Below are 27,796 nucleotides of genomic sequence, written 5' to 3' on the forward strand. Positions count from 1 at the left end.
GCGTTCTATCCTCCTTCACACCCTTGTAAGGAAGAGTAGAGTCTCCATAGACTTGATCCTAGGAGAGTGTTGAGCTTTTATATTTCGCGCATGTCCCGGGTCAGAGTGGATGATCAACTTTTCATTGGTTACGTTGGAAAGCGTTTGGGACAATCTGAGACGAAACGGACTTTGTCTCGTTGGATTATTTTAGCTATCTCCGAGTGTTATCCCTTGCCGGGTAAGGACCCTCTGGCTGGCTTGTGGGCCCATTCTACCAGGGGAGTGGCTGTGTCTACTGCCCTGCAGAAGGGTGTTCCTATTCGTCACATCTGTGATGCAGCCACCTGGGCTTCAGTACATACTTTTGTACGGCACTACTCCCTCGATTCCATCCGAGGGCAGGATCTGGCCTTTGGCAAGGCAGTCCTTTATTCCGCTATTTGATTGGGCATGCTAAATTTGTGTTCTAAATTCTTTTCCCACCTCCTTGCTTGGTACTGCTTTGGGAGTCTGTCATAGATATGGAATACGTCGGAGGACCCAATCCCCTCGAAGAACAAGTTACTTTCTTACCTGGTAACGTTTTTTCGATGGGATGGCCCGATGACGTATTCCATATCGCTCGCTCCCTCCCTACCTTCCCTGCTGCAGAATTTCTTTTGCGATTGCAGCTTGCGTTCCGCAAGGCCTTGTGTGTCTGCCTGGCAGAAAACTGATGGCACACGTTCTGGGGGAAAAAACTACAACTGAGGCTATGGGCGTTATGCGTCCTACTTATCACATCGGGTGAGGTCGGCCGTCGGAGGAGGTCCTCGGGGACGGCGCATCAACGTCATCGACGCAGGACGGAGACGCCGAAGATTTTCCGAAGCAGTACAGCTGTGGACATTGCCTGTCATAGATATGGAATACGTCGTCAGACCATTCCATCGAAAGAACGTTACCAGGTAAGAAAGTAACTTGTTCTTCTGTGCTGTATTGGGATCTGTGGTCTGAAGCCAGATGGGTAGGACTGAAGGAGGTTGGGTTTGCCAATCTCTCAGGTTCATTATTGACAGCAGTCTCTCCTTCTGGCAACATTTCCACAAAAAAGCACAAATTGCCGGTATAATCTAGCACTACTCTGTGAAATAAAGCCCTTCCTCCAACCAGAGGATTTCAGCCATGGTCCAGGCTCTGGTAATCTCACACCTCGATGGAGGGATTGCACTACTCACCGGTGTCTGAGCCACACCCAACCCCCATTAGGACTGTTGAACATGCTGTGGCGTGCCTCATAAGGGGAACTGATAAATGTGACTACATCTCCTCCATCGTAAGAGGCTTACTCATACGTCCTGTCCCCTTTCCTCCATCCTTATGGGGCATCCCCCGGCATGGAAACGGTACCAGAACATAATGTCAGCAGAAAAAGTGAGCTTCCCCTTTAAATTTAGTATATGACGCGTGGGCGTGGCCCTCGGCATAGGCACGCCTACCAGGTCCCGCCCGCCAGGTGCCTCATTTCAGTCCCCTTTTCTGCTGAAATGGGAACAGACCTGGCATCTTGCGCTGGCACCTTTTTTTGGGCTTTGTGCGCTTCCAGTGCCTATTTTTTGCTATCTTCACCTGCCTTCGGTGCCTCGTCTTCATCGCCGCATGACGGTCACGGGAAGCTTCTCCAGGTGCGCCTTGTGCGACTGCTCCTTTCTGGTTTTGGACCACCACGCACTTTGCTTGGAGTGCCTGGGACCCGACCACCGCTGGGACACGTGCGCAGCGTGTGTCGGCCTCGCTCCACGTTCCCTCAAGAACCATTTATCCAGCTGGAGGGAGATTTTCAACACTTCGCTGCCCAGAAATCTGAAGGACTTTGGGGGGTCATCACAAGTTGGGTGGTATCCCAGCAGTATATCCGCCGGGATACCGCCCAACGCAAATAGCGTTACCGCAACTTAGTCCGCCGCTGTTAGTGTTGGATCCCAAGTTGTGGCAAGGCGGTAAGCTTCACTACTGTTTTCCCACGGGACGCTGGTTCACTGGGAGAGTTTCCACGCTGTCCGAGTACAGCACAACAGAAACGGCAGTGTAAAGGCACACGAAAGTTAAACTCCAACGGGTGGGCCTCATTCACATTTATGCAGGAACACAAAAGAATACAGGAGTGTCCACTAACCCGCTCGTTAGTAATTTCTTGAATAGATGTTTCTTCTTTGGTTTAGCGAACAGGCGGCGGTTTTACGTCGCACGCAGAGAGTTTTTTACTCCAGGATGTTGTTAGGCACCCCAGAAGTTTACGAAGGTAATATAAATATAAATTTGGAGATATTGAGCACTTTTGAATTTGTCAGTTAGCTTACACGATCATGTACCAATGTTTATCTAACAAAGGCTCCATGTTGTTGTTGTTTTCTTCCCCATAACCTCATCCTCCTACTATTATGAATTACCTCTGTCGGGTATGTACAATTTTCATTTACTTAAAATATTGTTTGATTAATGATGTTCATAATGGTGGACTGTGCCAATTTTTATAATCTACTTTCTGGAATTTATTTGGATTGTGATTTTCTCTACATATACTTGTTGTTTAAACTTTTGATTTGTTTATGAACTACAGTGATTTAAAGAGCTAAATCTAAAAAGTGTGGTTAACGCCCTGAAGAAGGAGATCCACTCCGAAATGCATTGGCATTAAAATAACCATACACAAAACTAAACAAGTCTGCTTCTTGTTTGATAAAGAACCTAGCTGTTGACAAGCCAGAGAACCTGTACTGTTTCTTTGGAAATCAGTTTTCGGACTATTTTGTGAATACTACTTTGGACATCTACTGTTCATCTATATATATACGTCTAGTTGGATGGAAACTTTAATTTAATTCTGTACTAAAACATATATAGATTAACGAATGAGCTCCACAAGAGCTCCTACGAAGAGCGCCAGGTTTAGTTGGATGAGTCCATCCAACTTCTTATTGCAAGGCGGTAATTCCCAACTTTTATTGGGTCCATTGGCACCAATGGGGCATGTGCTGAAAATGGGCAGAAAGTCACCAGATTTACCTCCAGTTCAGAGCTGGAGGTAAAACTGTCTGACTTTCCACCCAACTCACAGTTGGCTGGAGCGGTAATGCAGCAGTAATAGCATTACCGCCACAGTTTTAGTGCTCTGCCCAACTTATAATGAGTACCAAAGCATTGCGGCATGACAAGGTTAGTCACCTCTCCAACAAGGCACCCCAGCACAACAATTCCTTCCTGGGAACACCATCTGGGAGGGGTCCTTCGGGCTTTTCTACCGCTGGTACGCCTGAGGCTGTGAAGGCTACTGGCATAGATGCTGAGGGACTCAGGGGCCCAACAGGATCTTCCTCAGAGGGGCACGTTAGCTCTGACACTGCATCTTGGTGTGAGGGGCCTTTGGGCTCTGGCTCAAAAAAGAGGACAGAGACATCTTCTCAGAGCTTACCAATTACTGGCCCTTGTGCTGAGGGCATGGCGCCTATCTGAGGTTGAGGGTCAATGGTGTCACACCTGGAACCCCCTCTGAGGTCCCGGCAGTACGGTCACGGCCAGCCTGTTTGGAGCCCCCAGTCATTTCTCAAATTCCAGAGGGCCCCAAAATGGTGCCCAAGCAAAGTCTCCAACAAGATGTGCTGTCGATCCCCAGGACATCCACCAAGACAGTGGCAGAACCAGCACAGCTGGGTTCGGGTCCTGATGTGCGGGCCAGGGCAACACTGTCCCATTCTTCAGAGTGGACTGCACAAGGTAGCAACAGCCCTTTCTCTACTGGGGGTAAGCAAAACCTGTTTGGCTGGTCCCCACAGGGTTACAACTATGCCAGCCAGCTGTGGGGCTACCCGTTACAGGCTTTCAGACGGGCTGAACCTTCTAGGCAGCCTAGTGCTTCGGAGACGTGGGAACAACCACATGGTCCCAGCTCTTTGGAGTGCCGGGCTCCTTGAGCGAGCCTGGTGGCAATTGAGGATCGCTTCTTTGAGAGGCTCCTAACCCTCATGATGTCCCAACAAATGGCAGGTTAGCTCAAGGATCTGATCTGGGACGTGGTGCCCCAGACGTTGCCTCCCAGGCCACCCCCACTGGGGCCCACTCCACAATCACCTGCTGTCCCAGTGCTTTTTCCAGCAGCACAGCCTCTGCTGCCCTCGCAGGTTGCCCGCCTCCTCCACTGCCACCTCCTTCTGCTCCAGTTCCACTTCCCCAGGCTCCACTAGTCCAAGGTGCAGGCCCTCAGGGGGTCTTCCCCAGGGGATCAGCGCAATGTGATGCCCCCCAGGCTCAGGGCGACACTGATGACGACGCAGAGGAATCCGAAGCCTCTGCCTTAGTCAAAGCGTTCCATGATCGGCTTCAACGGTTGGCAGAATATTTAGGAATACCCAACCAGAGCAGACTCGACAGGAGCCGGGAGTGTTGGCCGAAGTCTTGCCTCTCAAATCGGCCAGCAGGTCTGGCATCCCTTTGCAAAAGGGAAGTCCTTTCAGTCGCCTCAAAGGTATGGGAGAAGGCATGCGCCATTTCCCAGCTAAATAAACAGCTTGATTGTTGTTTCAGCAGCTGGAAAAGGATCAAGTGGTGCTCTTGGGGCACCCCCAGCCGCATTCTTTGGTTGTGGCGGTAGCCTCCTTGTACTCAAAGCCTTCAGGGTTCTCTTCTTCATCAACCAGTTATCTCTCCAAGGAGGACAAGTTACTTGAGTGTTTCAGCAAGAAGGTGTACCTTAATGCTGGTCTCCACCTTTGACAAGCGAACTTGGTTGCGCTCCTGTCTGCGACTAACCAGAGGCTGTGGAAGGAGATCAGTGACTTTCTTCCAGATTTGCCACTAGAAAGACAGACCACATTCAAGGCGGGCCTCGCAGAGGCGAGGATGGTTGTACAAGACCTTATGGAGTCTGCCGACTCCAACACAGACATAGCCAGCAAGGGTGTGTACATGGGGTTGCACATACGAAGGACTTTGTGGATGCATGACACCAGGTTCTCAGTCGACGTCCAGGAGCGGATCCTTGAACTCCGCTTTGAGGTTTTGGATCTGTGCCACTCATCCACAGATGACGAACTGACAAAAAAGAAGACCTCTACTCAGACTGCCAAGTCATTGGCTGTCTTGACCAAGCCCGGGCTAAAATCATTCCACCAGAGCCAGGGTAGGCCATAGCATAAGCCTCAGTCATTCAGTGGGTTTCAGGGCTTCCAAGAAAGGAATACCAGGCAGCCAGACAGATCGCCCAGTACACACAGGCGGAAGCAGCAACACACCACAAGTTTTTTTTAACGTTCATCCCCCCCTTCTCTGGCCTGGCCTCTGACGGGAAAAAACAATGAAGTTACGGTCAGGAACCACGGCTCTCCTGTTGGGTGTCGTTTGTCTCTGCACATCAAGGCTTGGAAGCGTCTGTTCACAAACCTGTGGATCCTCTCAATTGCCTCATCGGGGTTCAGTATTCCCCTCCTCCCTACTTACCGCCGCTGCTGTAAATAGGCTGCCCTGCTCAACTGAGGGAGATCCTGAAATTATTGGGAGCCAGTGCCCCCTCAGGAGAAGGGCTCTGGTTTCTATTCCAGGATTTCTGCGGTACCCAAAAACAACCATGCTGGGCTGAGGGTATTCCTGGATACCTCTTTCCTCACGCTTTCCCTACCACTAGAACGCTTCAAGATGATCACTCCCGCCCAAATTGTGGAGTCATCATGCACAGGAGACTGGATGCTCCCTAGACCTAAAGGATGCATATCTGAGTCAGCAGAGTTTCTACGATTCACAATTATGTCACACCACTTTCAGTACAAGGTGCTGCCGTGTGGCCTCAATTCAGGCCCCCGCATATTCACCAAGTTCATGAATGCGGTGGATAGTCTCTTCAGGTTAGAGGGCCATCACCTGTATACGTATCTGGACGATTGGTTGTTGTGATCCAGTTCCCCCAATGGGGGCCCGCCACTCGTGCCAGAGGCTGGCAGATGTATTCTTCCAGTTAGGGTTTTCACTCAACCCGAAGAAGTCCCAGTTGGTTCCCTCCCAGTCACTTGAGTTCCTGGGGATCAGGTGGGATTCCATTGCACAGAGTCTTCCCTACGCCAGGCGGTGTTACATTTTCTTTGCAATTCCTCCATGTCAGCGTGGTGGTTTCAGCACTTGCTGGGACTAATGGCCTTGTGTGTCTGGATGATTCCACACTGCAGGCTCAAAATGAGGCATATTCAGCTACACTTGGCGACCTCCTGTGACCAGGCAACCAGGTCGCAGTCAGACAGAATTTTCATTCCATCCACTCTTCTCCCGGATTTACGCTCGTGGCTCCTCGACAGCAACATATCAGGGGGGATGCCCCATTCGTTCCTCCAGAGCCCTCTCTGCGAGTGACCTTGGAGGCCTACTCCATACACGGCTTGTGGTCCAGGGAAGAGGCCAGATCTCACATCAATCTACTGGAGCTCAAGACTGTGGGCTTGGCGCACCAGGCCTTCATTCCCCTGCTCGGCGGAAGGGTGGTGCTTTCCAGGACGGACAATTCCACGACCTCAACAAGAAGGGGAGGGGACCAGGTTGAGGGTGCTATGCATGAAGGCGGCCTTGATATGGGAATGGGATCTGTCTCAGGGCATCTGGATCCGAGCAGTTCATCTTCAGGGGAAAGTAATGCAGAAGTGAACAGGTTGAGCAGATTGGGCTCCAACACTTACGAATAGGAATGGGACAGAAGTGTCCTGGATCCTCTTTTTCTCCGGTAGGGCATGCCGGATGTCGACCTCTTCGCGTCGCTGGACAATCACAAATGCCCTCTCTTTGCATCATGGGTGGGACAGGGTCCGTCATCTCTGGGAGATGCGTTCCAGCTGTCCTGGGACAACCTCAACTGTTATGCCTTCCCTCCTCCTTGCTTGCTTCAGAGGCTTCCCCAGAAGTTTCAAGGCTGCTGTGGGCTGCAGACTTCTCCTCACATCCCGCAGTGGCCATCGAGACCCGGGTTTTCAGACTTTCTACAGCTCATGAACCAATTCCACTGCTGACATGCAACGGGAGGTTCTTCACGCAGCAGGGGGGTGCAGTACAACACCCGGACCCGGTCAAACTAGACCTAGCAGCTTGGCTCCTGACCAGCTAAGGCTTATGCTAGCGCACTTGTCAGCTGACAACTGAGGCATAATACAGGAGGCTAAGAAGCGTCTACCCGTTCCCAATATAAGAGCAAGTGGTCATGGTTTTGTCGTTAGCTGTAGGATCAAGGGATAGACCCCCTCCTCTGCTCTGTGGACAATGTCCTCTCTTTCTCGGCCAACTTGGCCTGTTCCGGGGTTCAGGTGGATACCTGCTGCACCTATTTGGTGGCAATAGCAGCCTACAAAAACTTGGATGCTGGATTTTGTTTTTGCCGGTGAATCCGGTGGTCAAGGCTCACCTCAAGGGCTTGTTGCGACTCTTTCCACTGGTACATAGGCCCCATCCCGTCTGGAACCTGCATGTGGTGCTGTCTGCACTTCAGCGCAAGCCATTTGAGCCTCTGGCCTCAGTGTATCTCAAGTGGGTAATGCTGAAGACGGTATTGCTAGTTGTGCTCACGTCAGCGCGGAGGGTTAGCGAGCTGCAGGCCATGTCTGCTTGCGAGCCATGCACTGTCTTCCACAATAATAAGGTGGTCCTTCAAACCCACCCAAAGTTCCTGCCGAAGGTGGTTTCTCCCTTCCATTTGAACCAGGAGATTTACCTACTGGTCTTCTTTCCTAATCCTCAGTAAGATGTGGAATGGTCACTTCACCCTTTGGTTTATCCGGAGGGTGCTTAAGTTCTATCTCTACCGGACAAAACAGCACAGGAAAACAGAGGCTTTGTTTGTCACGTATGGGCTCGGTCCCTGGGACTCCAGTCTCTAAGGCATCCATTGAACGCTGGATGGTTCTGTCCATTTCTTAAGCCTATACGTCCCTAGGGAAAAAGGTGCCTCCGGGAATCCATGCGCATGCAGTGAGGGCCAAGGCCACAGCGTTGCCAAAGGCACGTCTCGTGGGAGACTATTAGCAAGGCAGCTATTTGGGTCTCGCCTTGAGCTTTTTGCAGGTAATTACTCTTTGGATATCAGCTCCAGGAAAGATGCTGAGTTTGGGCAGGCAGTCCTCCGGAACTTGTTTGCCTCCAGTTAAACTCTTGTTCACCCAGTTGTTTGTTTCGGTGAAATAACCCATACGGATGTACATATGAGTAATGCCAGTTACTCACCATAGTGACTACGGTACCCATAGTCCTAAATCCCCTTTTCTACATATGTCCAACCCACCTTCCCCAGCTAGTAGCGCAGGGATTAAAACTGTTAGTGCAGCCAGGTTTTCAAGTGTCCGATGTGTCAAAGGGGACTGGGTGAGGTGCCGGAAGGGGCTGGGGGGGGCCTAGTGGGTGTGCCTACGCCCGGGCCCACGCCCCGCAAAATATACTAAATTTAAAGGGAAAGCTCACTATTTTAGCTGCTAATAGGTTCTGGTACCATCCCCATGCTGAGGGATGCCCCATAAGCATGGGGGAAAGGGGACTTAGGACTATGATATACTGGCTATATATTTTTTGCTAAGAGACTCTGCAAAAGTGCACATAAAAGGCAACTACAGCTTGATTGCCAGCCTACCTAGCCCCAAATCTCGCAGACATAAGTGGAACATGCTCTGCTAGGGGCGAGACCATTGCGAGGTTTGAGACTAAACTTGCACGCAACGAGAGAACCAGGCAACTGGCCTTTCCTTGCTACGGCACTGCCTATTGGAACACCACCCTAATTGCAATCAGGACTGCTCCAGGGCTCCTACGGTTCAAGAATGTACTTAAGATCTGCTTTTCAGGGAGTATCTCAGGGCCTCTTAGGAACTGCTGCTCCTAAGTATGTACCACCCCTGTAATATGCAATATTCAAGCTACTATACCCTTCCCTTTCACAAACCTCTGTTAACCCGAAATTACTTGCACAGGGCTCTGTTGCTTCATAGCTAGTTTTGTACTATAAAAACTAAAACAGAAACAATACAAAATATAATGCTTGTTTTCTAAGCCCCACAGGCAAATGTGTCTTTTATGCAGAGTACTTACAAAAAAGGAAACTAAGCCTGGTAGGCACTATATATTTTTTTATTGTTTTTTAAATGTAAGAGTTACATTTGTTTGCTCTTCGACGCCGTGGGTGTTTATTTGTAATGATATCCATGATGGAAACAACAGGATTACAAGTAAGCAAGTTGCCCTGACAAATATAGAGAGGAATCTGTGTTATGATGACTTTGCAGGCCAATTGTGTTGCAATTTTGGATAATCCTGCACAATGAATGAATGAATGATGAAAGTAGGTGAGTTGCTTTTCAGTCCAGTTGTGTTTTTTAATATGGGGTGTAAACCTATTTTGAGTGGGAATGTTGGATGCAAACCTTCAATTTGGTAGTCCCATGACAAGTCCATAATGACATCGCCAAGAGGTAGCCAAAATGGCAGAAGCTGTGCGTAAGAGAACGTATTTACATTAAACAATAATGTTTTTATGTATTTTATGTTTTATTTATTGTATTTGTTATACGCCCAAACTCTGAGGTATCACGGCATAGTTTACAGAACAAAGGACTTGCTGGTTGAGGGGAAGCAGAGCAGTTGGTGCTGAACAGTATTTTTAATATGATCTGGGTTGGAAAAGGGTCCATGCTCTGATCCTCCCAGATGCTTGGAATGTGGTAATGATTAAGGAAGAATTGTGCAAAGATATTTTTGATGTGCTTCCTTACAGGGTTTTCTGAAAGAAACCGTCTCCGTGTGGTCCTATATAAATAGCAGTCCTGAGGATTTTACTAATCCTTTATATGCAAGCTACTTCGACCATGTATTGTATCCTGTAGCCAGCATGCGCCATCTAGAGCTGTGGACGGGCTACTACATTAGATGGAATCCAAGGATGAAACCACAGGTGGGTGAATGGAAAAACCTGCTTAGTACACAATGGAGAGTAATTGTAGGAGACCAGGGAAATGAGAAACAAAAAAGCAACAGATGTCTTCATAGAGAAAACATGAGTCATGTATGTTTGTTATACTGCATCGTATACATGGTTACAAATAATGTGTACCATCTAATTGGTAACCTCTTCTTAATCGGTACTCACTAGTACTTTCTTGTTTGGTGTCTCAACATGCATTAAAGCTATTTCTGATCACTCAAAATGTTGCCATGTAAGGGAAATGAATCATAAAGAGATTACGTTGTTTTCTGTTATTTTGGCAAAATAAAACCCTGTATCATTTTCTATAGTAAGTTTAAAATGTACCATGTACTGCTCCCAAGTTACTTACTGTGTATTGTATGTCAGTGTTTCACCAGTTTCTAGATTCTCCCAGTGTGACCAGATATGGGTGATGCATAGTGAAAGAAAGTACGTTTCCCAAGATCACCAAACGTGGTCAAGTAGAAATGCCAGGACTAGAATGAATATCTTCTAGTTCTGCAGTTGGTTGCGTGACTGTTAGACCAGACATTCTTCCTAGATCAGTGTCGAAACCAGTGTGTTAATGGAACCCTTCATTAAAAAAATGAATGCACGAGTAATAACCACCAAGTTATCCAGTTCAAAATAATATTTAATAGAATTGTTAGCAAAACTGAACCGTTCAAACAGAATTCCTTAAAATGTGCCATCTACTGTGTTGTATTTTTTTTGTTTAAAAATGTGAGATATGGATTTGCTTCTACAAATAGAAATACTAAATGGTAATCCAGGACTAGAGCAATACATTCGTACATCAAATTAAATGCCTATTTGCTATTTGTATTTACTTAGTTTTATAAAGCACAGCAATGGCCATCACTGAGATCAAGGTGCCAGAAGTGTCCACCTTTAAGACAAATTTGGAACTGCTGATGCCGAAATGCGGCCTAAGGTTACAAATAACGTACTAATAAATGGTGAGTTTAAACTAAACAAAATAAACGGAGCTTTCCATAACACAAGCATGTTAGAAAAAAAGTTGCAGAACTGCAGCAGCCTCCCTCCACCTTTGCCACAATCAGCCAGTGTCTGTCTGTCTCTCATCGCTCATATGTAAAATGCTGGTCTCTGACATGAAGGCAAACTGCATTTCGAATCCCACAGCAGGGCCGACTTAGCCTTCCATCTTTCTCACGTTGATAAAGGAAGTACCGTAAAATGGGGTGGAAATAACTGGGAATTCCATTGTTATGGGCCAAATACTTAATCCAAAACAGGCTTCTCCGTTTGGATGAGTGAATTTTCTGAATATGTTTCTTGGAGATTCCGATAGAGATAGTTTTGCAATAGTCAATTTTCAAGTTCAATTTTGTGGCTTGGATGCAAGAAAGGTAGGATTTGTCGGAAGACGTGAAGCAATACGTGCATTTCTTTAGAAATATGGTCTTGTTGCAGTTGAACAATATTCGATGGTGCTCTAGTGGTGTTGCTGGAGTCTGTGGGATGTCCGTTGCTTTTAGGAAGATTTTTGCACAATCTTCTGTTGAAGGCTGTGGAACCATCAACTCTAAAGGTTTTCAGTATTCCGTTCCGAAGGAAAGACCAAACCAAAACTCTCTAAAGGTGTGGCAGAGCAGTCCTGCTTAACTTAAGGAGGGGTAGTTAGGGTATTATTGAAATATAGTTAATCCACTGAGTTAACCAAAGAAATCACACAATGGTATACAAAAAAATACTTGCGCCTTGAAACACTTGTGTATAGGTGCGCTATAAATAAAATATACTATATCGTACACTTGTAATAAGTCACATACATACATATATATATATATCGAGCGTGTGTGTTCAACTCTACGCAATGTTTACAGACGGCTTAAACAAAAACAGGCGAGTGAACACAAAGTTATGAGAGCACTCGGTCTAAATAAGGTGCAAAAATAACTTTAATCTTAACTTTTCATAAAAAACGCATATCCAATACGTTATTTTAAAAGAACCAACATAGTCTTACTGAACGGCTTGTTACAGTCCTGCCATGTTGAATTGCGCCACGCGTTCCATCCCTCCTTCAGGGACTTCCTCAGAAGAAATTACAAATCATTGTGTTGTGCTGTTTTTTATTTCTACAATTTGCCAAGGCACATGATGTTTATGGTCACATGACCTCTAAGTTAACTGTCTGCAGGATCCGTATATCTGGTAGCCATTTTGTAATATATTAGTAAAGCAATAAATATTGCTTATCTTATACTTAACTAGTGTCTTGCTTCAAATAAGCAGGCACCATATGTATCACTTTGTGTATTGGCAAAGTGTTTACAGCAGTTTGTTTGTATTTGTATCTACAACCCTTGAGCCAATGGCCTGTAAATTAATAAACACCACTACAGTTGAATTCTGCGTGGCACGTACAGAAAAGTAAATTATCATGAGACCTCGGGATCGCAGCAGCCTCTTATGTGCTTGTATGCCACTTGTTTCGATCAAGCCTGAGTGGGCTACAACCCATAAAGTGCATTGTACTTTCATCATTTCATCTTTATCCTGCATTTCATCTTTATCCTGCCCAAGTGAGCTAAAGTGCAACAATATCTAAAGTGAATTGTGCTAAAGATACAATCTATCTAATCGCCCCTCTGGGCTAAGGTGCAATAATAACTATAAAATAAGCGCCTAAAATCTCTAATATGCAAATCTTAAAAATGCCACTTATGGTGAAGCAATCAAGTATTACACCGTATGTAGAAAAAGTGGGTGGGGGGTACAATCAATCAACCATTACAATTAAATTGAGGAAATTAGACCATAACTTCCATTTTGGCATTCATATACAACCAATCTAATCATCAAGTAGGTGAATAGCCAGCTCTTCATCTGAGTTATGCCCAACTGTTTTTTATTTTTGTATTAAATTTGATAAGTGGCTTGTATTCTAACTTCCATAGTTTCTGTTCTCTATTACCTTTTCTTACCAATTCTGGAACATGTGCTAGCACGTAGTACTTTAGTTGGGTCACATCACTCTTATGCTTATGCACTGCAAAAGGGTCATTTGGATCTTTATGCAAAATGGCTCCATAGTGTTGCAGAATACAAATTTTAAGTTGGCAGATAGTTCACCCTATGTAGATTTTTTCACATGGGCATCTAATGGCATACACTACATATCTGGTTAGGCAGTAAATTTTATGCGAGATATACCACTTCTTACTGCTCCCACATTCTACCATAGTATTTTGTTCTACAAATATGCACATTTTACAACTTTTATACTTGTCAAAACCTTTTTTCGTTGTCATACTGTCAATCTTTTTCAGCATATATACATATATATATTACACGCCCTGCGGTATCGGCCGTGTAGTTATGGTTAAGTTGCTAAACTCCTAGGAAGAACACTTTTTCGGCGGCTTATAACTGCGCTCCCCCTGGACGAATCCTCACCAAACCTTGCAAAAAAAGTATATGGCTGACTCTGAATTTATTTGCCAACTTTGGTGTGGTTTCGTACAGGGGGGGGAAAGTTATAAGGGGGTCCCAACATTTTTTTTTCTCCATAGACTGAATGGGGAAAATCTTTGCACATGGCTACAGCCCAAACAGCTGGACGGATTTGCACTAAATTTGCACCAGGAACAGGGCATTGTGTCAGAAAGTGTGCTTTTGTGCGTTTGGTAGGAATCTGATCAGTACTTTTGTTGCAAACAACTGAAATGTAAGTCTCTAAAAATTAATGATATCTGGGCCCATTTCCCTGTTCGCTCGGCGGACAGAAGTGTCATTGGCTTGCGGTACGGCGTGCTGTCTGAGAACTTTGGACACGGCTGGTGGTTGGCTGGAGGGAAGTGTGCTCTGCGGCAAATTTTTTGGGCAAAGACCGCCATGGTGTATCGGAGGACAGTGCGCCGGCGGAAGGGTCTGCAAAATATACCGTACGCCATGTGTTGGCGGCAAGAAGGGTGGGAAAGGGTGGGGGAGTGAGAAGTGGTTCATGTGACATATGTAAATAGGTGGAAGAAGACTGAGGAGTGGCGGCAGTATTCGTGCTTATTGCACCAATTCACGGGCACCTAGACAGGTGACTAGTTTGTGTGGTGATTGGAGGTGTTAGGCAGAAACCTGTGCAGTTCCCTTGGGGACCACTGCAAAAGATTTAGGACTACAGATGGTTGGCAGTAAACCCAATTGGTAGCAGTCTGTCCCACCCAGATTTACCTGGTAGCTGTGGCTGAGCAGTCAGACTTCTCTCAAGATGAGTTAGGCAGTATATAGAGTATACACAATAGGTACAGAGATACAGTAGCACAAGCAAACACTGACCAGAGCTTTGGTGTAAAAGTATATAATTATTTATTTAAAGACACACTTGTAAATTACACTAGCACAAAAAGTGGTAAGTAAATTCAACCCACAGTCACTATTATATATATACAACCCTGATTACTTATTAGACAAGTCTTAATGAGAAACACCACTTATTTTCGGACAGAGGTGAGCGCTTAACATTAAATGGCACTCTAATAAATTATAGAAAAAGGGAGGGAAAAAGGCAAAGTTATGAAAGCACACAATCTCAATACTTTTCAAAGAACCACACTGAGGCAGGTTAGGCAAGGTCTACTGGAGAGCAAGGGAGTTCAATGGCCAGGCCCACTCTTAGAGAGAGCAAGCGAAATGTGTCCAGGATCACACAGTGGGGTTATGCCCAAAGAGTCTTTGTAGATAGTTCATAAAAGATTGAGATCAAGTAAGGAAAAGTTAGTGAACGGGCCCCAGGCTAACCCAGGTTAGAAAGTCGAGAATTTACTGTCACCCCGAACGATCTGTCGCAAGGGAAGCCAGGCGGGACACAGTACCTGAAATGGGAAGAACGCTCCAGCGAGGGCAATTGTTCCTGGCAGCGGGTGCAAGTCAGTGTTTCGTCCAGAGGAAGAGGAGGTCTCGACGCGGAGGAAAGATGAAGGTCGTTGCACTGCCAGGGAAGAAACCAGCCGCAGAGTTTCCCGGTTACAAGGTACTACCCTTTTCTTCACGGTAGTGGTAAACCGTGGTATTTCGGTTGCCGGGGTGCTTGGCACAGGCAATGCGGCCACGAGATTGGCCCAGGAAGGCGAAAAGACGGGCAAACTGGTTATCCCCACCAGTCAAAGGAAGAAGACTCTCCGGACTGGAGATCTCCTCTGTCGTCGGGAAAAGTGGTGATACGGTTCAGCAGGGCTCCACCGGTGGTGTCGTCGTCGTAGGTCGGCTCGGCTTCTCCCTCCTCGGATTCTTTAGGTCCTGTGGCGACTTCTGAAGTTCCAGTCCCCAAAGCCCTGCTTTTATGCAGGTAAACCCCCATTAATTCAGCCTAGCTGTCACTCAAACATGCTAAGTGGTGAGCCGGCCGGCTCACCACTTGGGCCAATCACACAAGAGTGCGACTTGAGTTGTCGAGGCAACTCAGTCCAGGGTGCCTAAACCCCCTCCCACACTCCCTGTGGTACCCAGACAGAGTGGCACCACTTTTGGAGGTTTCTGTGGAGAAGCCTGCCAAAAAGTGTAACAAAGGGCTCGACTTGGGTTGGAGTCACAGAAGCGAACACAAACGCCATTTTGGAACCAAGTTTCGGCAAAAAATACCAACCGCTGAATTTATATTAATTTAATAAACCGGCGGTATGTTCGAGGCTATTTTAAAAAGTGGTAGCCTCGAACAATGGGAAAATCCCATAGGAATATATTTGCGGTCGAATATAAAAAGTAGTATCCAATGCCTGTCCAGTTAGGAGCCAGCAACATGTGTTCCTAAAACTCGGTCGGGGGGAACTGGACAGTGACCCCTCGAACAACAGACCCCGGGCCAATCGAATTGCCCCGACCAGTACGTCCACAATATGATGGTTTGTACTGGTTCTGTTCACAATTTAGGACTAGTAAAGCCAATGGTGACTTTACATGCCCTGGGAGACAGTAGTGAGTCCCAGGGTATGGAGTCTATGTTTGGGGGTCACTACGACACCCCTTGGTTACTGCATGGAGGGTGCTGTGTAACCCACATATCAAAAACACATGAAACCCTATGGGGTAAAGGAGCCCATAGAACACATACAAAGTCAAAGGAACACCTCAAATCATGTCTAAGAGTGGGAGGAAAAGAGTCTCACTCTTAGCAGAAGAAAATAATAAACCTCAAAAACCCAGCAAAGCTGCTGGGGGACTCACTAGGTTTGGGAAATTAGCCTTTACAGAGAATTCTCCCTAACAGGAGGCAGCTGTCGTAACGGCCCGATAGTTTTTGCCATGACCTGTTTGAGGCAACCTCTTTTCGTGGTGAGTGTTAGCCTTTGAATTTCAGAAGGGGAGTGAATTGCACATGGGATAGGTTGGGTGGGAGCACGGGTGCCTGTGCTATGTGGATGGATAGCGGTAGTTGGGCACATGGTGCCAGCCGTAGGCCATGCACTCAAGAGCCTAGGGCTTCAGATCACCCACTGCAGCAATGCATGTCTGACTCTGCATCCGGTAGAGGGGGGTGCTTGCATAGTGTGGTGGGTGCAGATTGGTGGGAGTAGGGCCAAAGTTGGGAACAGTATGTGGGAAGGTTGGCAGTGAGACAATACTTTGTGAATGGAAGCGGGTACAGCCGTAGTATGTTAAAGTGCAAAGGGGTGCAGGAGACAGTGTTTTATTTGTACATTGTGTGAACTGTTGCATTTTCTTCCTGAATAGCTCCATGGAGGTGCCTAGTTTGGGTAGGAGTGCTGGTGGCAGTGCTGTCTATGTAGATTGTCGTAGTTGGTGACATGCATGGTGGCATTATGTTGCGCCACTCCATATTTACTGTTAAACACTCTCAGTACATGTTTTGTTTGATTCCAAAGCCCTTCCACCAGAAACTTCTGCTAAAGAATGCACGACTGAAGCATCTACAAGGTGTGTGCAAGGCCTAGACTATTGGGTGCATGGCCGTAGGCCATAGGCCGTGCACTCAAGAGCCTAGAGCTTGAGCACACCGACGGCAGTAATGCATTTTTGACTCTGCATCAGTTAGAGGGTGGTGGAGTGGTTGGAGATGGTGCAGTGAAAAGAAGTCACGCTGTGTGGGCACTAGGTGCAGTGTTTGCATATTGTCAGTATGGTAGAGGGTATGGTTGAAGGGCAGCTTATATGTGCCTGGATAGTGTGCTGTGTACAGATTGCTTGGAGTATGGGCAATGTTGTGAACATTTTGTGGTTAGGTTGGCAGTGACGCAATACTTTCTGAGTGGAAGTCGTAAGACATTAGTATGTGAATGAAAGGGCGTAGGGGTGCTGGAGACAGTGTAATGTGTGTACATTATGGTAGCTGTTGCATTTAACGCTGTGCATATCCATTGAAGTGTGGAGGTTGGGTAGGAGTGCTGGTGCCAGTGGTGTGTATGTGCATAGTGGTAGTTGGTGACATGCTGACATGCATGGTTGCAATACGGTGCAGGGAATGTGTGCAAGGAGCACACCCACTGCAACAATGCCGGTTTGACAGTGCATCAGGCACAGGGTGGTGATCTTTGAAGAATGGGAGTGGAGCACGCTGTAGACGTGCTACAGCAGCACAAGTGAGTTGCAAAGTGTGTATTGTGCATTCCATGGTTGTCGTGATAGTTGCAACATGCTACAGTATTTGGTGTACGGCAGGAGATGGTGCAGTGAGAAGTTTTGTAGTGTGGCTACAGGGTGCAGTGTTTATTTAATCTGAGTATGGAAGAGGGTATGGTTGTAGTGCTGCTTATATGTGCTTGGTTACTCTGCTATGTGCACATTTTTGAAGTAGGCCCAATGTTGTGAAGCTGTTGTGCATAAATTGCCAGTGACAGAATACTTTGTGAATGGCAGTGGGCAGGGGTGGTGCAGGCTGTGGTATGTTTGTGGATTCTGCTAATTGTGACACATTTTTGTGAATGGGTGTTTTATGGTGTGGGGGGAGTTGGGTAGAAGTACTGCTACGTATGTCACATTTGGTCATAATGTTAGGTGCCCACATGGTCGCATGCATGGTTCCATAGTGTTGTAGTGGATGTGGAAAGGGCTGTACTGTTGTGTGCATGGCCAAAGGTGTGCTGGGTGCGCCTCAGGATCTTTGTAGATGCTTCAATCGTGCATTCTTTAGCAGAAGTTTCTGGTGGAAGGGCTTTGGAATCAAACAAAACATGTACTGAGAGTGTTTAACAGTAAATATGGAGTGGTGTACAGAAATGATAGTGTGCAATGCAGAGGTTTTGTATGTGATTGCTGCATGCGTGTTACAAAATTTGACAGCACCCAATGGGGGAGTGCTGCAAAAATGCCAGTGCAAAGGGAAGAAGTATTGTGTGTGCTTTAGTGGGCCGTGGCCCTCATTGTAGATGGGAAAGCGCACGTGCCACATTCTGCCATTATGAGCATGGTGGACATGGAAATGGAATTGTGGGAAATTGGCAATTAGGTGTTAAGGGTGTGGTTAATAAACATACAACACCGTGTCCCAACAGGAAAAAAGGTTATGGGTTATAACGGTGGTTGTAGTCACTGCATGCTGTCTCATAAAATGGTTATTTGACGAAGAGGCCGCCCTTCAAAGGGTGTGTATAACTTGCACCTGGTGCGGTGTCCTCATATGTGCTCTCTGTCCAGTTAGGAGCCAGCAACATGTGTTCCTAAGTAACACATACCTCTGTCCTCTTATTGGCTCTCTTGAGTTTTACGAGGTAGAACACACAATGCTAAATATTTTGCATTTGCATCAATTTCACATATTTTATTCTTTGAAACAAGTGTAAAATTTAAAAGAACAGTTTCTAAATACACATGATATATAGAGTCGCAGAAGTGAAACAAATAACACTGTAATCAAAAATCATGAATTGAAAGAATAGAAAAGAAAAAGAAAAATCTTGATGTACAAGACAATTGAAGCAGATAATTGCAGCTGGTCTCCAAAACAGAACAAAGTATAGGTACAATCAAATACAGGTTGTCCAAGGGGCTACCGGAGTCATACAATCAGTTATGAGCAAGAGCCAGCCTAGTCTCAGCAACTCTCTCAGTACATTTGTATCATTCACTCATGTGTACTTGAGAGGTAAATCTGATAGTTAGGCAAGTTAGAGTCCAAGTGGGAAAACAAAATAGTTGTGGACAAAATATTTTGGAAAGTTGCTGTTTAGTGGGTCTCAAGGTTTTGTTGAATGAACTCTGGGTTAAGGGTGTAGTTGACAGGAAGGGGCAGTACCATTTCTTCCCAGTGCTTATCGTCCGTGATACCTTTGTGAGCCATCTGCACAGGTGTTGCAAAGAGGCGTTGCTGGTAATTTCGGGTTGGGAGGAGTGGACGATTTCTGGGGTTGTCAGGGTGACTGCGGTTTCGGCAGGATGGTTCGCCTTTGCAGATATGTGGCGTCGGTTACGAGCGTTGACTTTGTCGTGGTGCACTATGGAAGTCTACATTTGGGTAACATGTCATGTGGACGTTTAATCTGTCAGCTGAAGAGGTTGCTGAACGCAGTGATGCAGATTTTTCCTACTGCCAAGGTCGTCTTCTCATGCATAACACCAAGAGGAGTATGGGCCCATGACGGTGTAATTGGTCCACAGCCAGAGGTCGGAAAGGGGTGTTATAAACAGAATTATGCATGAATGTATGCAGACTGGTGGCATGTTCTCCACCAACTATGAGATCATGAGGTCGCAAAATATGCAGTGGTTCCGTAGAAATTACATTTATTTGAGCGCCATTGGCACTGCCGTTTTCTTTTACACTGTGCAAGAAGCATTGACCAGAATGTGGTAAAAATGTGAGGAGAGGCAAACAAACACATATAAACAGAAACTCAAAAAAAGTTGCTTGCACGCACGTAAACAAAAAAATAAAACCTTTTTACATCTACGATGGAAGACCCAATCCCCTACCCTACTTGATATTGCTTACCCTGCCCCTGCCAAACCCCCCCTCACTATCACGAAATGGTAGCAGATTCCGCGGTACTTTGATGATTACACGTGCCACATCCTGGGTGGCTATGTAGATGTATGCAGATGGAGAAATCGTGCATACTTTTACTGAACTTTGGAGTGGACGTGGTTTGGAATGGCACGACACTTGTACTGTAAATGTGTAACGGTACATTTGAAGTGTTGTACAGGAGTGACAGTGTTGGATGATGGCAGCTTCGATGCGATTGGTGGATGCATGTGTGCTTATTTACGTGTAACCCAGTGAGGTAGTGCTGCAGAGAAGATAGTGCAAAGGGAAGGAGGACTGCTCCAGCTTTACAGGGGTGCGACCCTCGCATTACTTTAGGAGACACACGTGCCACAATCTGCCCTTCGCACCATGTTGCCCAATTAACATGGCACTGTGGAGATTAGCCAATCAGGTACTGTGGGTGTGGTTAACAGGAAGGGGCGGTGACACTGTTGTACATTATACTCTCTGTACTGATGGTGGCTGACATGGCGAAACTCATTGTGTTGACTGTAGGTGTTATGCTCACTTGGCTCCCACAGAGGCATCGTCCTGAACTGGACAGCTGCGGTCTCCACCAATGTGACGCATAGGGCCGAGATGACGGACTGGACTGGCCCACCTAGCTTCGTTTGCTTGGCCTATAGGAATATTCTTCTGCAAATGGAGAAAGGGAATTAACCACCCGTGGAGTTGAGCGTAAATCCCCCCACCCCCTGCTGTTCTCCCCACAGATCACCTTTGATGTCCCCTCTTATAGTCTCACATGATGGTTTGAAAAGATGAGCTCTCCATCCTGCATTGAGCGCAGGGGCGCGTTGATAACCAGTTGCTTCACTGGCTCGAAGGAATTGGTGAGTTCCAGAACAATATTGACTCCGAAAAGTATGTAGTTCGTAAGAGTTCACATGTCTGACTTTCACTCTTGTCTGATTCCTTGCAGTTTGCAGCTTGACCCCAGCGAAGAGTTCCTCGTGGTAGCTGATGAAGTTCAGGTAAGGATTTGGCTTCAATAAAGTTCAATAAAATAAGGCCAGAATGTAACCTGTTGCTTGTTCCCTTATTCAGGTGTTGGGAGAAAATATGAAGTTCGGGGAATTATGCGTCCTGCGGTAAAATTAGGTAAGTCTATTGCGGTGAGAAGAGTTCCCCTTATTTGTCCCGTTGTCTCACCTTGTTGTCCTTTTGTTCCCCTTATGGGCCAGGGTACGGTGAGGATGCAATGGAGACTGCGCCAACCCATGAAGAAGAATAGTACCCCCGGCGGTAATCAGGTAAGTCTATGGGGGCAGTTACTATTGCCTCTGTTTATTTCCTTGGCTCACCTTTGCTGTTCTTGTGTTCCCCTTAGGTGCCAGAATGCGGCGGGAACGTGCAGAAGGATGCAGTGGATCGTGAGGATGCTGCGAAGGCCGGTGAGTTCAGCGCGGTGCTGCAGCAGGTGAGGCGGCGCGCGTAAAATGCTTCTTTCTTCCAGCTCGACGGCGCGGTGGATCCGGAATTCAGGTAAGGATCGAAGGTTTGCTCTTATTCTAATCTTTTATCCTTCTGTTCCTCCCTTTTTCTAGGAGCTGCAGACTCGAGGCGGGCGTGGCAGAAGACTGGATGCAGGCTTGCAGACACAGTGAGCGTTCTGCTGCTGGATGCAGAATAACGCGAAGCGTGTGCTGCTCTTCGGGTGTGGTTTAAATAGCCTCCAAAGTAGTCCCAGGTAAGTATTCTTCCCCAGCCCCACCCGAGTAAAAAAAAGTCCCTAGGTAAAATAGTCCCTTCTAAGCCTCATTTGGCTTGGAGCTCTGCAGCATGGTCTGCACCAGGTAAGCTTGCAGCATGGTCTGCATCAGGTAAGTTCTACTCTATGAGCCTGACTGGCTCTCCATATGAGCCTGGCGCCATAGGCGCCACGACCGCACCTAGACAGCCCCTAGCAGGGGTTTTTGGGCTTGCTCAAAATAACTTGATGCCTGCTTCTGAGGTTGCTGGACCTGGTCTGGTTCCCCGGGGGTAGGCATCATGACAGTAGGTTAACCTTTGGCATAGATCTGCAAAACTATGCCCTGTAAAGACACTTTGATGGCAATTTTGGTTTGGACGGAGTCGACGCATTGTGAAACGCTGTGTATGGGTGCAATTTCGCCGATATGCATGCACTTTGTGAAGACCTGGGCAGTTTTGCAGCAGTAGATCTTATCATCATCGCCTACGGCGCCATGCATATGGCTTACCTGGCTTGATTAGATTTGTTCCATAGACTGAGGTGATTGCTGATGTCATGAAGATGCTTTTTCCCACTGCCAAGGTGCTTTTCTCAGCCATAATACCACGAAGAGTATGGACCTCTACTCATGGATGTTGTTCCGAGCCAGACGCAGGAAGGCGTCTCATCAACCGAAGCATGTATACTTAAGAGCCACCCCTTAGCATGAACTCTCTGGTTGCAAGTTATTCCCCCACGCCTGCACGCAGTACGAAAGCCACATCCGGGGATTTTGAGGGTGGCGGCCATGGAAATGGGACTGTGGGGATTGTCCAATCAGGGGCCTTGCGGTTCTTGGGGAACCGCACCTGCGACATTCAGCGCTTCTCACCATGCTGGCCTATGGAAATGGAACTGTACAGATTGTCCTATCAGGTGCTCAGGGTGTGCGTCACAGAAAAGTGCGCCAATAGGAAGGAGGACTCCTCCTGCTTTACTGGGGTGTGGCCCTCGCGGTACTTGGGGGTACACGTGCTATATTCTGAGCTTCTCACCATGGTGGCCAATGGAAATGGGAGTGTGGGGAGTGTCCAATCAGCACAGGGTGTGCACCAGAGGAAAGGGCGGCAATCATTTTTTCCATTACTTTGTGTAGTGTGGCTGGCAAACATGGCAAGACGCAGAGTTTTTGTTGTAGGTGATGCCTTTGTGGAAGATCTGTTTGTGTATGCCCTCCAAGAAGGCTGTTGTGGCAATTTTGGTATGGATGGAGTGGACGCTTTATGGTGCAGTGGCTGACTTGCCCACATTCACTTTTAAACCCGACACCCGCCTGTACTCTTCTATGGTCTGGAGTGCATTTTGGGCTGATGTGCCACCTTAGAAATATGGAGCAGTATATCGTCTGCATACATGCTAAGCTTGTATTCCACATCTCCTACTCTTATGCCTGCTATATGCTGGTCTTGGCGTATCTTTGTGCCCAGAGGTTTCATTGCTAATGCGAATAGTAGGGGGGGACAGCAGGCAGCCTTGTCTAGTGCCCTTCTCAAGTCTAATGACCCTGGACTTCTTCCCATTCACCACAACCTGTGCTGTGGGGTCAGCGTATATTGGCCCTGTGACCCTCAGGATCCTATCTCCAAAACCCACCTGCCTCAGTTCTGCAAACAGAAATCCCCATTCTACTCGGTTGAACGCCTTTTTGGCGTTGAGGCTCATAAGCGCATTGTCCCCAGGGGCTCAAGATACATGTTCCATGAGATTTAGTGTCTTTCTTATCCCTATCGGCCCTTATCTACCTGTTATGAAATCAACCTGGTCTGAGTGCACCAGACGCAGCATTTTCACTTCTAAGTGGGGGGCTAGAATATGTGTGTAAAGCCTCTTCTCAACATTTAGCAGGGAGATTGGGTGTTATGAGGAACAATGCACTGGATCTCTCCCTTCTTTGGGTATCACAGTAATCAGTGCCTTGCTAAAAAGATGTTGGAGCAGCTCTTGTCTCAAGTATGTTGTATACCATCACCATATGACCCAAGAGAACACCTGAAACCCTCTTGTAAAATCCATGGTGTAGCAGACTGTGTTCTAGACTCCCGCTGCTGTTATTGGGCTCTCTAAGAGCTCTGTGTCAGCTTCTGTGAGTTGCACCATGTTCAGCCCCCCTGAGGTATGCCTCTGCACCTTCGGCCGCATCTGGTTATTCCGTCTTGTATAGGCCCTCATAAAAGATTGCAAAACTGTCTGCTATATCTACTGGCACAGTTCTGGGGGTCCTCTCTGTCTCTTCCAGGGTTGTAACCCATCTTTCGAAGGGATTGTGTCCTCCGACGTATTCCTTATCTTTGATAATTCGTCTCCAGCTTGCTGGCCTCGGAAATCTTTTCTCTGTAGAGGGCGCAGCGTGTCGACGTTCGCCGAGTCGATGTCCATCGACAGCCACCGTATCGGCGCCAACGTCACCAAGCCCATAAATAGCCACACGCGGTGTCCGTTGCTCAGTTCCGTTTTTCCGCGCTTCGTGGGGCCTCAGAATATCGTTGCTCAGTTCAGTCAGATAAACCTTCTACATTTACTCGAATATACCAACTCGTTCTCGATGGCATCTTCATCGGAACCGACATCGCTGCGATCCGGCTTCAAAAAATGTCGAGACTGCGGTAAAAAAATGATGATAATACGGATCCACACAGGATCTGCTTGTGGTGCTTGGGAGCCGAGCCCCATTGTTCGGAGTGTGAGGACTGCATGTCCATGACAGCGAAAGCCTTGAAGGAGCGCAAGGGGAAGCTCGAGAGAGGTAAGTCAGTCAAAACCTCCTCGAAAGTTTCTTCGGCTGAGTCGAGGCATTCGTCTCCTCGCCGTCGAAAACATTCCCATTCTAGATCTCGAAGTAGCTCCCACCATTCGTCAAGATCAAGACACTCAAAGAAGAGACATTGAAGATCCCCTTCCTCGTCTTCTGTTGCCCCAAAAAGGGTCTTTTGCCCCACAAAACACAGCTCTCGGGCTGAGTGGGAGGAATTCAGGAAGAAAATGTTAAGCGTTGTCGAGAAAGCGGCCTCGACCCCCTCGAAGACAGCTGAGGGTGAAAAATCGAAACGCCGCAAGTCGCTGCACCCGGTGAAACATTCCACCCGAGAGCGCCACGGGCCATCGGTTAAGAAGGCACCGTCTTCGACGCGATCGTCGTCGATCCCTTCGACGCATGGATCGACGCCGTTGTCGAAGGGTTCTTCGACGCATGGGTCGAGCGACTCGGCGCCATCGTCGACACCGACATCGACGCCGATGAAAGAGAAAACCACGGCTACTTCACAGCCAACGGTGATACCAAGAGCCTCCGGCACGACGCCGAGACCGTCGTCGACATCCTCGAGTAGGATCCCGATCCTCTCGAGTTCTTCAAGGCCTCCTCCAGTTTTCTCGACGCCGTTCTCGGCGCCTTCGAAGCCTGTCACATCGGCGTTGACGACATTGTTTTCTCGCCCAATAATGACGACTTTGGCTCCTTCTGTCTTAGAAATGGGTTTTACACCATTTCCGAGGTCAGAGTGCCCCGGATTATCTTAATTTATGAAGAAGGGGAGGATTCTGACCAGGAAACCTTCGGGTTGCAGAGGACCAGACTACCTGTTTCAGAGGATTTCACCTCTGAGGAAAGAAGGTTGAAAGACCTACAGGAGTCCTTACATGAGGCAAGTGGGCTGGACACTTCCCCAGAAGTGGAATTTGTTAAGCCAGACCCAGGGGAACATGCCGAAACACCCTATAGAACCCTGATGGCAAGGATTATTGAATGTATGGGTTGGTCTGCGCCTTCGCCTGTTTTTCAACAGGATGACCTGACAGACATATTAGACAAAGGTCCACAAGAGGATCCTGTGGTCCCCTTCCATGCAGCCTTACAAAGAAAGATTTCATCTAATTGGGAAACTCCTGAGGTTATCCCTGCAGTCAATAAAAGATTGTCAGCCAAGTATAGGGTAGCTGCGGCTGACACTGAATACTTACCAAAACACCTGACTCCAGAGAGCCTGGTGGTCCAAGCGGCAACTTCATCAAACAGCAGGTCCGCTTACCCTACTGTCCCACAGGATAGAGATGACAAGAGTTACGATTCTATGGCAAAAAAAGTATTTTCTGCTTGTAGTATGGCGTTGAAGTCCATCAACGCCACTTGTACGCTCGCCAGGTTCAGTCACACACTGTGGGGGGGGTGCTTCATCAGCAGCTGACTGCATACCCGAAGGAGAGGAAAGGGAAGCCTTCCTTAACATTATTAAAGATAGCAAAGATGCCATGTGCGAGTCACTTCAAACTGGCATCGATTCCGCTGACAGTATCAGCAGGGCCATGGCGGCAAGTACGACAATCCGCAGGCATGCATGGTTGCGAAAGTCTGGCTTTGCTCCGGATGTACAGGCCAGACTTTTGAATACGCCCTTTGACGGCTCTTCTTTATTCGGTAAAAAGGCTGATGACAGTCTGGAAAAGTTGCAGACATCTAAAGCAGCGGCAAAATTGTTAGGAGCTGCAATCTGCCAAACTCCTTTTCGGCCCTCAGGAACCTCTGGAAGAGGAAAGTCCTTTCGCTATTATTCTGCATTCGGGAAAGGGAGAGGACAGCTGGCTCAAAGAGGCCAAAGGAGATCCACCCGAGGTGGACGGGTCAAAAGTACTAAAGCCGCAGCAGCAGCAGTTGCCTCTTTATCCTCGGCATCTGCATCAGCCACCCCCAAACCACTCTGAGGTCTTTCCACACAAAACACCTGTAGGGGGCAGGTTAACTCAGCATCTGACGGAATGGCAGGCTATAACGTCAGATGCTTGGGCATTGGAGACAGTTACCCAGGGTTACTGCCTACCCTTTCTACACATCCTTCAGAGTCATCCACCGGGGCACAGCTCTCTAATAGTTCCAGATCCGCTCCTCTTGCAGGAAATTATAGACCTGCTAGAGAAAGGTGCCATAGAACCGGTACCTGTAGCGGACAGGAACAAGGGCTGGTACTCCCCCCTACTTTCTCATACCAAAGAAGGACGGAGGACTGAGACCCATCCTGGACTTACGAGAATTGAAAAAGTTCCTCAGGAAGGACAAGTTCAAGATGCTAACTCTCTCTCAGATCCTTCAGGCCCTCCAGCTCCAGGACTGGCTGGTATCTCTGGACCTTCAGGATGCTTATTTCCATGTGCCAATCCATCTCGACACAGGAAATACCTGAGGTTCGCAATTGCCAACTCTCATTATCAATTTCGAGTTCTGCCATTTGGGCTGACCTCCGCCCCGAGGGTCTTCACCAAGCTAATGTCGGTAGTGGCCGCGAGTCTAAGGAGGGAAGGGATCCACGTCTACCCCTACCTGGACGATTGGCTGATCAGGGCTGTATCTTCGGAACAAGCTCAGATCCAGCTAGATCATGTCTGCCACTTCCTTCACAAACGGGGCTTCTCCCTCAATTTAAAGAAGTCACAGATGATACCATCACAGAGACTCCAATTCATCGGGGCGGTCCTGGACACTTCCCTGGGAAAAGCCTCGCCACCAGAGGTGAGGGCTCAAGATATTCTACAGATGGTCAACAAGTTCCAAAATGCCCAACGTCTCCAGCCTTCAACTTTTTGAGGTTGCTAGGCCTCATGCTTCCTGCATCTTCCTTGTGCCAGAGGCTCGCCTGAGAATGAGATCTCTTCAGTGGGCACTGAGAACTCACTGGTGCAATTCTCAGCTAGAATGACAGATCTCCTCCGGATTCCGGACAAGTTAGCCCACAACCTTCAATGGTGGGCCTATCCAGAGAACATCTTCAAAGGAGAACTGTTTTGGCAACCATGGCCGGAGATAACAGTAGTCACAGACGCCTCACTCATGGGGTGGAGAGCCCATGCCAATGACTTGACCATCAGCGGTCGTTGGTTTCCATCGGAGTCCAGACTACACATCAACCTATTGGAGCGGAGAGCGATCAGCCTAGCGCTGAAAGCTTTCCTGCCATCAGTACAGGGGAGAAATGTCCTGATAATGACGGACAACACGGTGGCCATGCACTACCACAACAAAAGAGGAGGCGTAGGGTCACTGCCACTGTGCCGAGAGGCAATGCAGCTCTGGATTTGGGCAATTCAGGAAGGAATCTCTCTATCGGCAGTCCACCTAGCCGGAGAGAAGAACTTGACAGCGGACGCTCTGAGCAGGCAG

General features: G+C 47.6%; 1 protein-coding gene across 10 annotated transcripts in view; it reads left to right on the top strand.

The window, feature by feature from the left end:
• Nucleotides 1-27,796, top strand: part of MTMR2 (myotubularin related protein 2) — a 1,647,725-nt gene that overhangs the window by 1,235,742 nt on the left and 384,187 nt on the right. For all 10 annotated transcript variants that reach the window (XM_069639182.1, XM_069639183.1, XM_069639176.1 and 7 more), the window contains one exon: nucleotides 9,743-9,919. In XM_069639182.1, coding sequence (XP_069495283.1) covers nucleotides 9,743-9,919 — 177 coding nt within the window. The remainder of the gene's footprint in view (nucleotides 1-9,742; nucleotides 9,920-27,796) is intronic.

The sequence above is a fragment of the Ambystoma mexicanum genome, chromosome 7q (assembly GCF_040938575.1).
Source record: "Ambystoma mexicanum isolate Mex_15411 chromosome 7q, UKY_AmexF1_1, whole genome shotgun sequence".
Taxonomy (NCBI): domain Eukaryota; kingdom Metazoa; phylum Chordata; class Amphibia; order Caudata; family Ambystomatidae; genus Ambystoma; species Ambystoma mexicanum.